Source organism: Erinaceus europaeus, chromosome 1, assembly GCF_950295315.1.
Source record: "Erinaceus europaeus chromosome 1, mEriEur2.1, whole genome shotgun sequence".
NCBI lineage: Eukaryota > Metazoa > Chordata > Mammalia > Eulipotyphla > Erinaceidae > Erinaceus > Erinaceus europaeus.
The window spans coordinates 199,421,204-199,437,787 of record NC_080162.1 but is presented as its reverse complement, the minus strand read 5'-3'; the positions used below and the strand labels follow the sequence as shown (position 1 = coordinate 199,437,787).

At 39.6% G+C, this 16,584-nt stretch overlaps 2 protein-coding genes across 4 annotated transcripts in view; both read left to right on the top strand.

Annotated features, from left to right (window-relative positions):
* KHDRBS3 (KH RNA binding domain containing, signal transduction associated 3) overlaps positions 1 to 16,584 on the top strand; it is a 194,311-nt gene that overhangs the window by 28,589 nt on the left and 149,138 nt on the right. The gene's annotated exons all lie outside the window — the stretch shown is intronic.
* Positions 3,836 to 4,665, top strand: LOC132542406 (plastin-1-like). Its single transcript, XM_060204981.1, has one exon. It carries the CDS (start codon positions 3,836 to 3,838, stop codon positions 4,394 to 4,396), a length of 561 nt encoding a protein of 186 aa, XP_060060964.1. The 3' UTR covers positions 4,397 to 4,665.

Below are 16,584 nucleotides of genomic sequence, written 5' to 3'. Positions count from 1 at the left end.
GGGTTGCCAGAAAATCAGTGATGCAGTTTTGCAACAGATGGCAGTAGTTCATTTTTGGAAGTTCTGAAGTCATTCACATCTATATTATTGTTATGTGACAAGTGATATTTCTAGCTTCATTAAACAAACAAACAAACAAACCCTATGCAATTTGGTTGAGTTTGGGAGATTTTCAACAAGTTGAGGATGGAAGACCACACTGCATCTTCACCATATTTTACTGTTTTGTTTTTGTAAAATGAAGAACGCTCATCAAACTCATAAAAAAGGTTGCATCAAGTTTTCACTGAGGGTGCCCTACAAGAACACCATTGCCTGTGTGGTTCATGAAATTCCGTGCTAGTGATTTTTATCTCAGCAGCACCCCTTGGTCAGGGGCTGGTGACCACACACACACACAAAAAAGAAGATTTGATTGAGTCAGACCCACATGACAGGACTCTAGAAACTGCAGAGCCGTTGGACATCCATGACTCAAGTTTTCACAGCCACCTGAAAAAGCTGGAAGATGTAATCTAGTTTGATAGCTGGGCTCATCATAGACTTAAAGACCATTTGACTGTGCATATAAATATCTGGGATATGCTTAAGAAGCACAAGGAAAACAGTCCTTTTTTGAAGCAACAGCTCACTGACTGTGAGGAGTGGATTGTTCTTAACAGTGTGGTATACAAATGCTCTTTGTCCCGACATGGGATTCCCATGAAAGGACATCGAAAGCAAACACTCTTCAGAGAAAAGTTATGCTCTCAAGGTGGTGGGATTATAAAGGTGTCCTGTTTTATTCATGCTCCTACTAAGGAACCCAACCATTGCTATGTGGACTGTTGGAAATTGGACATCTTGAATGAGTCCTTCATCCAGAAACATCCAAGGCTCTTTAATCATGAAGGGGTTGAGTTCCATCAGGACAAAGCAAGACCACACAAGTTTGGTCACTCATCACAAGAGACTGCAGCTTGATTGGGCTGTTTTGTCACATCCCCTATACTCGCCTGACCTTGTGCCCTCATACTTGCACCTGTCTCACTCTCTGTGATGTAATGCTCAGTTCAGATGAGGCTGCAGCTCAGTACCTGTTAATCTTTCCCTAATGAAGATAAGTTTTTTCTTTTTAATATTTTATTTATTATTAGATAGAGACAAAAATTGAGAGAGTGGGGGAGATAGAGAAGGAGAGAAACAGAGAGACATCTGCAGCCCTGCTTCACCACTTGTGAAGCTTTCCCCCTGCAAGTGGCAACCAGGGGCTTGGACCTGGGTCCTTGTGCACTGTAATGAGTGTGCTTAACTGGGCGCATCACCGCCTGTCCCCCAGGTTAGAGCTTTCTATGAAGGAATCATGAAGCTCTTCATATGGCAAAAGGTTTTACAACAAAGATTGATCTTTGTTTTCCATATAAATTAATAAACTTTGAAAAACAAAAAACAATACATTATGACTTTTCCAACATCCCAGTATTATGGGAATATTGATAACCCTGGATGAGACAGAAAATTAGAGAGATGGTACTTTTGATATTGGATCTTGAAAGATCCAGGTCTGTCTAGTACAATTGAGTGACTTTCTCAGATCCAGTAGAAAAGACTGCTAGCCATTTGTATATATTATTTGTACATCCTTAGTTATGTTTTTTGTCTTACTGGTTTGTTCAGTATATGAACACAGTTTCTACAATGACAGGATGTGGGGAGTGGTTCCACTCCTGTTGTCCACCAGAAATATGAGCAGTTTACAGGAAACTCAAAGAAACTAAAAAGAAATCTGTATAGAAATAGAACACATGCTAGAGAAAAGTACTGCCTTACCCTTCATGGAGTCTGGCTTTTTTTCTCTCCCCTCTGTTGCTCTCATTTTTATTTGTTTGTTTACAATTTATTTATTCTGAGATGATTGGAAGAGGTCAGAATCCTGTTTGGCTCCATTATAAGACACTCTGGGGGCTTGAACCTGTAGCCTGGGGCTTCCGGCCTGGTAAACAGTGTCTGCCATAGCAGAAGGTGCTTACTGTCTAGCTTAGAGACGTCTAAACACCCTGCAGAGCAAACTCTGCTGGAAGACTCCTGTTGTTCTCCTTTGGAGCCAAAGATCAAATCTAGGATTTCATGCATGTAGGGGGGCTCTTTTTCACTTTACATTGAGAATTCCTACCCCCAACACCCCCCCCCCCCCAAACTCAGGTCGATGTAGTACAACTGAATGACTTTCTCAGATCTAGTAGAAAAGACTGCTAGCCATTTGTATATATAACCTGTACATCCTTAGATATGTCTTTTGTGTTTCTGGTTTGTTCAGTATATGAACACAGTTTCAACAGTGACGGTACCCTTTACTGAATAGCAAAGCATGTTGCCTTTTTAAAAGTTCTGGTTTTGTTGAGGAATTACCATACATGACTGTATAAAATCCAGGCATAAAGGATGCTGGTTTGTGAGTGCACACCCTGCATATATTGTGAAATTATTACCTAGTAAATTTATATAAACATTCGTTTTACATAGATATAATAAAAAGTGAAAAACAAATTCATACTATGATAAATCTAGAGTTGAATCTCATTTTTTCTATATATTATGATAGTGTTAGAAGTAGTTAAGCTTTTGTTATGTGCAGGACTGTTGTATAGGAGATATCATTATAAATTGGCACGCTAGAAAGCACATTGGTTTGCAGAAATACCATTATTGGCTTTATTAAAACACCAATCATACTGCAAAATAATGATTTTCAGAATCAATTCTGATTTAAAAAAAACCTAATTGATTTTTTTGACTAGCTTTGAACTGACCTAATTAGATAAAACTATTTTTCTTTTCTAACTTGATACATTGATTATGCATCTCTCTAGACCTTTGTTAAACAGATTCTTTGAGATATATATATTTATATGCCTCCAGGGTTATTGCTGGATCTCAGTGCCTGCACTTTGAATCCATTGCTCCTGGAGGCCATTTTTCCCATTTTGTTGCCCATGTTGTTGTCATCATTATTATTGTTGTCATTGATGATGTTGTTATTGGATAGAACAGAGAGAAATTGAGAGAGGAAGGGAGACGGGATGGGGGGGGTGGAGAAAGGTAGACACCTGCAGACCTGCTTCACCACTTGTGAGGCAACCCCCATATAGGTGGGGAGCCAGGGGCTCGAACCAGGATTCTTACACTGGTCCTTAAACTTTGTACCATGTGTGCTTAACCTGCTGTACTACCACCTAATCTCCCCCTTGCTATATTCTCTTCTCAGTGTTTCTCTTTATTCTTCTCAACGTTAGTTTATTTATTTTTGGGTAGAGACAGAGAAATTGAGAGGAGAGAGAGACATACACCTACAGCACTGTTTCACTACTTGTGAAGCTTTCCCCACCCAGCAAGTGAACTTGAATTTGGGTCCTTGCCTACTGTAACATGTGTCCTCTACTGCATGCACCACTACCCAAACCCTTCAACATTTTAAATAATTATTTTGCTTCCAGTGTCTGAATATATTAATTTTTAACATGAATTATTAATGGTAGTTAATATATAATGTTAATATTTACAATCTAAGAGGATATACGTTCACTTTCCTTAGCTCGTTCTGGTCTTCCTAATGCTTAGTAGCTTCCAATGTTTGTGAAGTAAGTGGATTTTTTAATAAAGCTTAGGCTATTGCTAGAGAGGAAAGGAAGGAAATAAAGATGATACTCTAGGGGATTGTCTTGTCATGTGGAAAACTGAGAAATCTTATGTATGTACAAACTATTGAATTTACTGTCAATTGTAAAACATTAATCCCTCAATAAAGAAAAAAAACCATAACAAAACAGAGGAACAAAGAAGATGATACTCTACTTTCATGGTGCACAAAGGCACGAAAAAGACTAGACAACAAAATGTTATCATTGTAAAAACTCTCGAGGGACCTGTGCTCCAAGTGTTGGAAGAAAGTTCCAACTCCTTGGTATGTTTAGAAGGAGGCTTCAAAGGAAATGCTACACTTACTCTGGCATTGGTGTGGCAGCTGATGCGAAGGTACACGTTGAAGGTGTTATCAGATCTTGGAGAGGGTGAGAAAGTAAATGATGACATTATTATTAAATGGGTCAATGAGACTCTTAAAAGTGCAAACAAAAGGACTTCTATTTCTAGCTTCAAGGACAAATCCATTAGCATGAGTTTACCTGTCCTAGACTTACTAGATGCTATTGCACCAAATGCAATTCGTCAAGAAATGATCAAGCGAGAAGACCTCTCAGAAGAAGACAAACTTAACAATGCTAAATACGCCATCTCAGTTGCTCGAAAAATTGGTGCCCGGATATATGCCTTACCAGATGACCTTGTAGAAGTGAAATCAAAGATGGTTATGACGGTGTTTGCATGCTTAATGGGAAAAGGACTGAACAGAATAAAATAATGAAATGCTAACATCATTCTGCCACAACAGATACACTGGATGCCTCAGTTTACAGAATTCTGAAATGTAGTAGGTATAAAACCAGATTACTTGTATGCTCAAGCTAGCTATATAACTCTCATCAACGAAATCAATATCCTGTTTGTACTAGTTAACATTTGTCATGTTTTTTGGATGACAGTTACTTTACCAATCAATTTTGATAACAGAATATGTTCATTGTCAAATTGGTGTTATGATTAAATTATTTTTCATCTCTGAAAAAAAAAAAAAAAAGAAGGAGGCTTCAAAGAAGAAATACCCTTTAAGATTGAATCCACATCCCCCTTCTTCCCAAAAGAGGGCTTTACATTTTCTGGTAGCTGTGAAAGGCACCACAGCACAGAAATACCCCCCAGTGTGGTGGGCTTGAGCATTGTTTGTAAAGTTGGCAAACAAGCACCTTCCTGTGAGCTATCTTGGGGGCTGTGAAGATTTATGGGAATTGAAGGGGCAGGAGAAAGCCTAACAATACACAGAAGCTTGAGAAACCTTCCTGACTGTTGGAGTGTTGAGGACTTCAGGAGCCATGTTTGCTATAAGAAAGGGAGAATGACCAGTCCTGGAACCTCTGGGACTTTGCTTGTATTTTTTAATGCCTCTCCTTCTCGAGCTCTTACCCTGTGGGACTTTGCTTGTATTTCTTACTGTCTCCCTTGACCTCAGCTAAATCAGTGTAACCAGTGCCACCAAGCCACCTTATACTGCCACTGCCTTTTTGCTTTTAAAGGTATCCAGAGATGCCAAGCCGGATATATCAGCCTTCCAACCCCAGTGATTTGGTGAAACCTTTCCTAACATAGGTAGTTCCACTTGGGATGGTGCTAGTTCCACTTGGGATGGTGCTTCCTCTAGCAAAGTTACAGACCCCTAGGTATAGGGTGGGGCCTAGGGGGCTGGGTATATGCATACATGTATCCATAAGTCAGGGACTACTGTATAAGAAAAGTGCTTATCAGTCCTCTGCAATTAAATTTAGACCTGTTTAGCTCAGCCATTTAGTAGAAAGGCCTGAAGAAGGCACCATCCAAAGGCCAGAGCTGAGCAGTGCTTTTTTTTTTTTTTTAAGTAAATAAGTAGCTTTACTTATTAAAAGTGTATCTTTTAAAAGGTGTACAAAATTCAAGATGAATGCATCTTAGTGTTTTCAGAAACTGTTAATATGTGTGCAGATGGGTATGGAAGTATATGTAGGATATCAGCCTTCAGGAAAATATCTTCTATGTATCAGAAGTGATGCATTTCTATGAAAGCACTATCATTTTATACAGTTGACTATATAATTTTATTCACTTTCGACTTTTATGCTTGCTGATACTGGTGCTTTGCAAGTGAGATTATTGTCAGATCTCTGAAACAGTGAAGGAGGTAATGAATATTTAGATATTTTATTTTGTTTGCTACTGCCATATTATTGAATAATCAACTTTATTAGGCATGCATGATGAGTTGCAGGGATGATCACTTTACTTTCAATTACTGAACTGTTAAAATATCTTATTATGAGTAGATCCAATAGCTTGGCAGAGAGAAAACATTCAGAGACCCACTCCAAATGCAGTTGGCTAGGAAAAACATTTTAAAAGGTTGTAGTTCTACCTTTATTCAAACTACTTTGATTTAGCATCTAGGGATTATAGAAAGTTAAGGACAAGGTGCCAGATTAGTGCCTGTATCATTTTGAGACATGTCATCACCAGAAGACGGATAAACGAAACATGATGAGGAGGCAGAGTTGGTGATATTCACTGTACAAACTTCAAATTTATCTGGAAATCTGACTAGTACCAGAAAGGTAGAAAGAGACCATTTTCCACTGAGGTTTTTAGGTTGCATAGTGGTGCAGGCTTTAATTGAGTCTTTGTGTAGACTCCTCAAATGGATGGTTCTTCTTTATAGTCGCAAACATTTTCTGAAGGTCAGTGGGTATTTATACCCTACCAATACCTGGTTAAAAAAAAATCAGCAGTATGTATTATTTGCAGTGCATTGGATAAATTATCTGTTCTGAAACTTAAAGAACATGCCATGTGTGAAGATGTAATAGCCTGCAGATATAGATGCCCAATTAGTGAACGAAAGTTAAAATGATTTGTTTGTTTTTGCTTTCACCAGAGCACTGCTCAGCACTGACTGATTTATGGTAGTGCAGGGGATTGAACTTGAACAGGGGACCTGGAACCCTCAGGCATGAGAGTCTCTTTACATAACCATTATGCTATCTCCCCTGTCCAATTTTTTTTTTTTATTACCACTTTATATTTAGTGAAATATTTAAGAGTAGTGATTCCCTTGGGTAATTCTTTTCAGTCCTGAACCTTTTACAAAGTCTTTCTCCCCTTATTGGACTAGTCCTAAGTGTCAGGAACTATTATGTATACATTGAGTATTGTATTTCTCTTGCTGCTGGTTAGAGAGAAGGGTTCTCATCAAATCAGTAACCATTAGACACACTGAAGATCTGTGCTTGTGCCATGCTTCTTTGGCATGTGGAATGGAATACCCCCCTCCCCCACTTTGTTTTGCTCTGACTGCTTACTGTTCTTGTCTTCCCACTGTGCTGATGCCTGTATTTTAGTCTCATCTGTAGCCTTCTCTACACTGGTTACCTTACCAGGTTGCTTACTTGTCATTTTGCTAACCACTTACAGTCTCTGGATGTGTCTCTGTCAGTTACTAGTTACATGATTGAGGAAAATAAGGGGGGGAGATTTATTGTAAGGGTTATTGATTTAGAGAACTACATAATGACTATCAAAAGAACTCCAATCATTGTTTTTCACTCGGTAGGGGCTAGGTAATTGTGTATTTGTGCACTTAGCAGATGCTTTTAACTATTTTTTTTTCTTTTGGTGGGGGGAGGTTACTGCTTAGGCATCACAACTCTGGGCCAATTGTTTCAGATGGAGGGAGGGAAAGACACCACATCTTAAAGCTTCTCACGCTAGACTTGAACCTGGGTCTTCTGCATGGCAAAGCAGACACCTTCCCGGATGAGTTGTCTTCCCAGTTGAAGCTTAATGTTTTAACATTGTTTTTAGAGCACATCTCATTCGTTTTCCTTTTTTTAAAAATTATTCATTTATGTTTCTTGTCATTTGACTGGGGCTTATGTTTACAATAAAGTTGGGTATATACATCTCATTACTCACTGCTAAAGTTGGAACTACTCTGTGAAAAACTTTACAGTCACTCATATCAGTCTTCTATATACTTGAATATTTTCCATTCATTTTGAAATTATTGGAAAAGATACAGGAGATTAAAATTAAAACCTACTCTTATCAGCTACTAGTACCCACTACTAGTATTTTAGGTCTTTTTTTCTTTTTTCTTTTTTATTTAAGAAAGGATTAATTAACAAAACCATAGGGTAGGAGGGGTACAATTCCACACAATTCCCACCACCCAGTCTCCATATCCCACCCCCTCCCCTGATAGCTTTCCCATTCTCTATCCCTCTGGGAGCATGGACCCAGGGTCATTGTGGGTTGCAGAAGGTAGAGGTCTGGCTTCTGTAATTGCTTCCCCGCTGAACATGGGCGTTGACTGGTCGGTCCATACTCCCAGTCTGCCTCTCTCTTTCCCTAGTAGGCTGGGTCTCTGGGGAAGCTGAGCTCCAGGACACATTGGTGGGGTCTTCAGTCCAGGGAAGCCTGGCCGGCATCCTGATGACATCTGGAACCTGGTGACTGAAAAGAGAGTTAACATACGAAGCCAAACAAATTGTTGAGCAATCATGGACCCAAAGCTTGGAATAGTGGAGAGGAAGTGTTAGGGGGGGTACTCACTGCAAACTAGTGTACTTCTGCTTTCAGGTATATATTTTGCAGTAGTTTACAGATACGTGTGAACATATGCTCTCTCTCAAAGAAAATGATGTATATCTAGGTTTTGGGACTTTGTTAGAAAGTAAACCACCTGAGATGGAATTAGAGTAAACTATGAAAGGAAAGGTCTTACCCAAGTAATGAAGCTGAAGGGTTGTCATTCCACATGTGAAGTCTCTGGACACGGTCTGAAGTGAAGCATGTTGAGGTGGCAATCGTTTTGTTGGTTAGGTTGTCATCGGCAGATGCAATATTATTTGATACGGATTGGGAGAGGCATACGGGAAAGTGGGCCCTATCCAAGTTTTCCAGGACTGGGGGAAGTAGAGGCTCTATAGTGGAGATGTGAGGTTCCTGCTGTCTTAGGGTTCAAAAAGACAATTGATAGTTAATTTTATCATCACATTAATTGGTAATTGGGTTAACTTTGAAAAGTCCTTTTGTTAGGGTTTGCTGTACAGTACCCAGTATCCTGTATATAGCTGTGCTATTGGTTGCTTCTGATCTACTTGGTCTAGGCTTTTGAGAGAGTCCGCATATCAGATACACAGCCTATATATTAAAAAGATTCAGTTTGTGTTTTGAAAAACTTTGAGACATACAATTAATTTTCCCCCTTTCGTATTAACTAGTGATTTATATGACTACATTTTACTAGGAGTGTACATAAACACCATTCCCACCACCAAAAGACTGTGACCCATCCCTCCCCCCCACTCCCACCCCCCACTGTCCCAGGAAGCTGCATGTCTACCCCTCACCACAGGGTTTTTACTTTGGTGCCCTACTTATAATTTGGTCAGGTCCTGGTTTTAGTTTCCCTTTCAGATCTTCTTACTCAACTTCTGTTGATGAGTGGGATCATCCCATACTCATCTTTATATTTCTGACTTAGCTCACTTAACATAATTCCTTCTAGCTCTGTCCAAGATGGGTCAGAGATGGTGGGTTTATTGTTCTTGATAGCTGCATAGTATTCCATTGTGTATATATACCACAGCTTTCTCAGCCACTCATCTGTTGTTGGGCACCTGGGTTGCTTCCAGGTTTTAGCTATCATGAATTGTACTGCTATGAACATAGGAGTACACACATCTTTTTGGTTGGGTGTTATGGAGTCCTTGAGGTATAACCCCAGGAGAGGAATTACTGGATCATATGGAAGGTCCATGTCTAGCCTTCTGAGAGTTTTCCAGACTGCTCTCTACAGAGGCTGTACCAGTTTACATTCCCACCAGCAATGTAAAAGGGTTCCTCTGTCCCCACAACCTCTCCAGCATTTGTTGCTGCTATCCTTTTTGATGTATGCCATTCTTACAGGAGTGAGGTGGTATCTTAGTGTTGTCTTAATTTGCCTTTCTCTGACAATCAGTGACCTAGAGCAGTTTTTCATATGTTTGTTAGCCTTTTGGATCTCCTCTGTGGTCTATGTTTTGTTCATATCCTCTGCCCATTTTGCATGGGGTCATTTGCTTTTTTGGTGCTAAATTTGCTGAACTCTTTATATATTTTGGTGATTAGTTTCTTGTCTGATGTATGGCATGTGAAGATCTTCTCCCATTCTGTGAGGGGTCTCTTTGTTTGTTTAATAGTTACTTTGGATGTGCAGAAGCTTTTCAATTTGATGTAGTCCCATTGGTTTGTTTCTGCTTTAGTCTTCCTTGCAATTGGGTTTGATTCATCAAAGATGTCCTTGAGGTATAGGTGGGAAAGTGTTTTACCAATGTTTTCCTCTAAGTATTTGATTGTTTCTGGTCTGACATCTAGGTCTTTGATCCATTTGGAGTTGATTTTTGTTTCTGGTGAGATAAAGTGGTTCAATTTCATTCTTCTGCATGTTACAACCCAGTTTTCCCAGCACCATTTATTGAAGAGAGCCTCCTTCTTCCATTTAATGCTTTGGGCCCCCTTATCAACGATTAGATGTCCATAGGTGTGGGGATTTATTTCTGGGCTTTCAATTCTGTTCCACTGGTCTGTGTGCCTATTTTTGTTCCAGTACCATGCTGTTTTCATGATGATAGCTTTACAATATAGTTTAAGGTCTGGGAGTGTTTAGGTCTTTTTTGTTAATCTCCTTTGCTTACCTGTCAGTATAAAGGCATGCTTTTCTGACGTTTTTGAATTTTAAGAGCAGTGAAGGATTAAAATAAATTGGCATAATGACATTTTTCCCCCTTTATCCTTCAGCACATATATAGCTTGGAAAACGCCTACCAACTTTATGATAGAGGATAGTTTTGCTTTCCCAGAAAGCTCTTGTGTTGTTCCTCATGATGTTTACTTCAATTAAAAATACTCTCTGGGTTGTATTAAGCATCATTTCAAAACTCAGTGCTAAGTTTTGAGCCCATTAAATTTCTTTTGGTTTTTGCAATCATACATTTGACATTTATTACTATGATTCAATTTCAGATAAATTCATAAAATATATGGTGCATAGAACTGGGGAATTGCATAATGGTTATGCGAAAAGCATCCAAACATCCCAGGTTCAATTCCTAGCACCACCCTAAGCCTGAGCCAAACAGTGCTCCAGTATGAAGATAAATAAGTAAGTAAATAAGTAAATAAATACAAATAAAATTTACACTGTTTTAGTTGAGTTTCTTTGTTTCCACACACAGATGTTTAGTTGACCCAATGCAATTTGGCTTTTAAGGTTCCTGTTACATGCTTCTCTCTCTTTTTTTTCTGGTTTCATAATTCTCTTATTTTCAACATTGAATTAAGTGCCAAGGTTTGTTTGTTTACTTATTTATTTTTTTATACTCTTTGGGCTTCTTGAAAATGGGTGTCTATCCTTCCTAAATTTGGAAAAGTTCTCTGCCATCTCTTACTGAAATAAGAGTTCTGTCCTATTTTTCTTCTGATATAGATCTGTTCTTATTGATGATCCATAAACATTTTTTATCTTCCTTATTTTTCAGTCTTCCTTTTTAAATTTTTACCTATTGTTATATTTTATATGTTATGTATATATACATTATATATATATATATATATATATATATATATTTTTTTTTTTTTTACTGGAGCACTGCTCAACTCTAGTTTATGATGGTACAGGGGATTGAACCTGGGACTTTGGAGCCTCAGGCATGAAAGTCTCTTTGCATAACCATTATGCTATCTACCCCTGCCCACATTTTATATTTTTATAATTTTTAAAATAATTTTTATTTATAAAAAGGAAACACAAGAACCATAGGACAAGAGGGTTACAGCTCCATACAGTTCCTACCACCAAAACTTCATATCCCATCCCCTTCCCTGATAGTTTTCCTATTCTTTATCCCTCTGGGAATATGGACCCAAGGTCATTGTGGGATGCAGAAGGTCAAAGGTCTGGCTTCTGTAATTGCTTCCCTGCTGAACATGGGCATTGACATGTTGATCCATACTCCCAGCCAGTCTGTCTTTCCCTTTCCCTAGTGGGACAGGGCTCTGGGGATGTGGAGCTCCAGGACACGTTGGTGGGGTTCTCTGCCCAGGGAAGTCCTGTTGGCATCACAGTAGCATCTGGAACCTGGTGGCTGAAAGAAGAGTTAATATATAAGCCAAACAAATTGTTGACTAATCATGAACCTAATGGTTTCTTTGGCTGTGCAGAAGCTTTTCAATTTGATGTAGTCTCATTGGTTTGTTTTTGTTTTTTGTCTTCCTTGCAGTTGGGTTTATGTCATCAAAGATGCCCTTGAGGTTTAGGTGGGAAAGTGTTCCACCAATGTTTTCCTCTAAGCATTTGATAGTTTCTGGTCTAACATTCAGGTCCTTGATCCATTTGGAGTTGACTTTTGTTTCTGGTGAGATAAAGTGGTTCAGTTTCATTCTTCTGCATATTTCAACCCAGTTTTCCCAGCACCATTTATTGAAGAGAGCCTCCTTCCTCCATTTAATACCTTGGGCCCTCTTATCAAAGATTAGATGTCCATAGATGTGGGGATATTTTTTAATTCTTTATCTTCCTTGTTTTTCTGTTTATCTTCCTTGTTTTTTATCCTCAATCATAATGACTTGTATCAGTTTGTTGAAACCCTCCCTCAGTTTTTTTGTCTGTTTATTTGTTTGTTTTTTGTTCAATTCCTTTGGAATTTTAGCATAATGCTTTCTATCTGGACTCATCTCATACTTGCATACTTTCTTTCCTTACTGAAGTTCTTTCATCTTGGCTAGCATCTGTAGGTCTTTTGCTTAAATTTTTTAGGAAGGTTATGTGTGCCTTGTGCCGTGTGTGTGTGTGTGTAATCCCATCATGTCCGGTAAGCTTCTTTTGTTTTCATTATGTCTGGTGTTTCTTGAGGGCCTGGTCCAGGTGATCTTAATTGAAGAGTTCTAGTTGACACCAGGTGTTTTCCCTTGAGGGTGCCCTTGTCCCTATCTGGGGAGACTGGTGGATGCTGGGCACAGCTGGGATTTTCCAGCAGTTAGTGACTAATGTGAAGGGCAGAGGCAGGTGCGGAGTAGCAGTTTCCTTGTGAGTGGTTGTTGGTGTTACTGTGGTGAGACAGACCTGTCCTGGGATGGGCGTCTGATTCCACAGCTGTGTGAGTGCCTGGAGGCTGCCGCTGTGTAAGTAGGCTATTGCAGTGCAGATGTGTCTGGGGATGCCTCAGCAAACTTGCATTGTAGGCTCCTACTCCTGATACCAAGGAGGAGGCCTTGGATGCACAGAATTCAGTGCTGCTGCTCTCCTCAGGGTAGGGAGAATTCTGTCAGGTGACACCTGCAGGCATCTTACAAATGCAGTCACAGCACTGAGGAGTGTAGCATCTGGCACAACTCCCTCCTTGCCCAGGTTAAAATCACTGCTCCTCAGAAATCTACATCTTGACACCCACTTTTCTCTGTCGAGATCTCCCTTCAGAGATCGGAGCTTCTTGGCGTCATCTCAGCCAGATGCCAGCCATGGCGTCCATCATTCCCGATGTTTTACAAAGTCTCTTCATGTTGCTCTGTCTGTCAGTTTCCAGTTCTCTGTTCCACACAGCTGAGCTCACTCATTTTTAGTCTCACCTAAAATGCCATCTATTCTGAAGTTTCTCTTGATTTTTTTTTTTTTTGACCTAGAGGTGTTTGCTACTTCTTTCAAATTCTGTGATTCTTTTGTGCTTTTCTTAATACGTTTTCAACACCTGCTCTGTGTTGTGAGTATCCACGTGCAGCCTTTCCTGCAGTGTGTACTGCAGAGTAGGCCCTACACTATACTTAACACTTACTGAGCCTAGGGTTGCCAGGTTCCAGAGCCCACATGCATTGCCCACCCTATCAGGCTCCTGTTCAGCCATTATTTGTTGGGGGAACACTGATACCATGCGGTAGGCACTCCGTGTGTTGTCCTTGATGCGAACAATACATGTTTGGGAGTTGTGGCTTCTCTTTCTGCTGTCCTCCCTCATATCTTTTCATTTCCTGTTTAGTTTTTAACTATATTCTAGATTTGCTCTGTAGCAACTTATAGCTACTTGAAGCTATTTAAATTAACTAAAGCTAAAAGTCTGGGCTTCCTTTACATTATCAAGAGCTCCATAACCACACGTGTCATGACAAACTATACTAGGCTACAAAACATTCTGGTGCCTCAACATGTGGCAATTTATTTATTTATTTATTTATTTATTTATTTATTATTTATAAAGTGGAAGCACTTGACAAGACCATAGGATAAGAGAGGCACAGTTCCCACCACCAAAGCTCCATATCACATCCCCTCCCCTGATAGCTTTCCTATTCTTTATCCCTCTGGTACAGAAGGTTGGAGGTCTGGCTTCTGTAATTGCTTCCCTGCTGAATATGGGCATTGACAGGTCGATCCATACTCCCAGCCTGCCTCTCTCTTTCCCTAGTGGGGTGGGGTTCTGGGGAAGTGGAGCTCCAGGACACATCGTCTGTCCAGGGAAGTCTGGTTGGCATCATGCTAGCATCTGGAATCTGGTTGCTGAAAAAGAGTTAACATATAAAGCCATACAAATTATTGATTAATCATGAACCTAAAGGCTGAAATATTGCAGATGAAGATTTGGGGTCTCCGTTTTGGAAGTAGCTAGTAGGTCTATTTTAGCTATATTCCAAGGGGCCCATGACTTTATTAGTTTTTGCCTGAGTCCGACATCTGATATGCAGGTGAGCCTATGTTATTGTCTGGAGAGATGATGTCATGGCTGGAAAAAGGGCTAGAAAACTGGATGCATTTTTTTTTTTATCTCACCCCTATTTCAGTTGTTTTTTAGTTTTGCCCACTTTTTGCTCTATGCGGTATAACTATATCTCCCATACAGTGAGTCCACTTTGATTTTCCCCACTGTGGGTCCCAAACGTTTTTCTTTTCTTTTCTTTTTTTTTTTTTTAAAGATTTTTTTATTTATTTACTAATGATAAAGATAGGAGTTGAGAGAGAGAAAGAGCCAGACATCACTCTGGTACATGTTGTGCCAGGGATTGAACTTGGGACCTCCTGCTTGAGAGTCCAGTGCTTTATCCATTGCGCCACCTCCTGGACCACCCAAACGTTTTTCAGTGGTTACCCACTCCTTTTTTTTTTTTTTTCTTTCCCCTGTTCAAGGCAGTTTTTCCTTGACTTTCATCTACCACATGTGTTAATTTTTTTCTTTTTATCTCCATGCATTTATGTGCCCTTTCCTGCTTGGCTTTACTTTAACTCAACAGACATGCTGATTCTTACACTTTCTTTTACTCTCACCTTTTCTAAACTACCATGGTGGGTATATTGCATTCTAAAGAAGACAATTTTCACCTCACACCATTGAAAGAGACTTTAAAGATATGTAAAATTCAGTGTTCCAGCCAAGAATTATGTAAATTGTTAAATATAATAGAGGTGGTCTCTGGACCACTTCCTAAGAATACAGCTATATCAGTTGAGATATGTACACAAATTGGGGATTATTTATTGAAAACTATTGGTATAGTCATGGCAAGACAACTTCTGACCTATCAGCTCTGCCTTTCTGCTCTAAATCAATTATTGGCTTCCTTGCAGGACTATTCCCTAAATCCTTCTTCTCCTCAAACTTCCAATTCCACTTCTCCTTCTGCCTTCTCTTCTCAGACACAAACTGTTTCTGTCATGCCTGAAACCCAACATTCTCCCATTTTTCTACTGGGCCTGTAGCTCTAGCTACCGTAAGGTCTTGCCCATGCCTGGCTATCCATGGCTTTAGCAAGGAAAAAGGGGGAAATGACATCGTGCCACTTATAATTTAAGGAAATCCTTTCTCCTCTCCTTGCTCCTCCCCTTCTTCTAATGTTACATCTGATTCCTTACAACTACCACCTCTTCCTACTGTGCCATGTGACTCACTCAGCCCCTTCCTAACTTCTTCTCATTCTCCCTTGCCTTTACCTACTACAGACCCAGATTTTCCTATCAGTGGTAAAAACAGAAAAATTCCTTTCAGAAATACTACTGAGCGATGCCCTAAATTTAATACTTTTCCCGTGCTTCCTACAGGGGAAGGGACTGAGATGGACTATAAAGCTTGTCTAGATCAGGCTCCCAGAGATATCTCACCCAGTCAGTTAGTGGGTGAGAGTGCCTTTACTTCTCCTAGTGAACACATGAACATTAGAAAAAAATGATAGGCACCTTGCTGTGCAATCAGCAGTCAGAATAAGGGACAAGTTACCTAGCACTCAAATAGTCTTTCAGCTCTGTTATTCAAAAAGCCACAGAACCCTACACAGAATTTGTGGACAGGGTAAAAAACTAGACAATGAAGAAGCAGCCAAAATTCTAATTAACTGATTAGCCTATGACAGTGCCAACCAAGATTGTAAAGGAATTTTAGGGCCACTTAGGGTCTAGATTTAAGTATTGCTCAGATGATAAAAGCATGTACTGAGGTACCGATTCAGATCCATAAAGCACATGTTATGACTGCATTTAATCAGGCCACATATGTGGTGGGCTCAGTACGGCCCATGCAAAACAAAATTTGTTTTAAGTGTAATAATGAAGGCCATTTACAAAAGAATTGCAAAATGCATCTGAAATAGTTTGATAATAAGGTATCTGTAGATGACAGATGTTCGAAACCTCCCTTAACCAAATGCCCACTCTTAAAAAGAGACTTTCACCAGGCAATCCACTGTCCATCCAGAACTTATGCAGGAGATAATTCTGTGCCAGAAGACCAAACGCAGGGTCCTGGCCCTCCAGCCCGCAAGTTCTTTTTGTAAAATACCGTCTAGTGGATTTTGATCCTTCCATCCATGTGGTAAGACTGCTTGATGTAAGCACTGTCATTTGAAATTCTAAATTTACTGTGGTAAAGTACTTTCCCATTCAACATGGTAAAG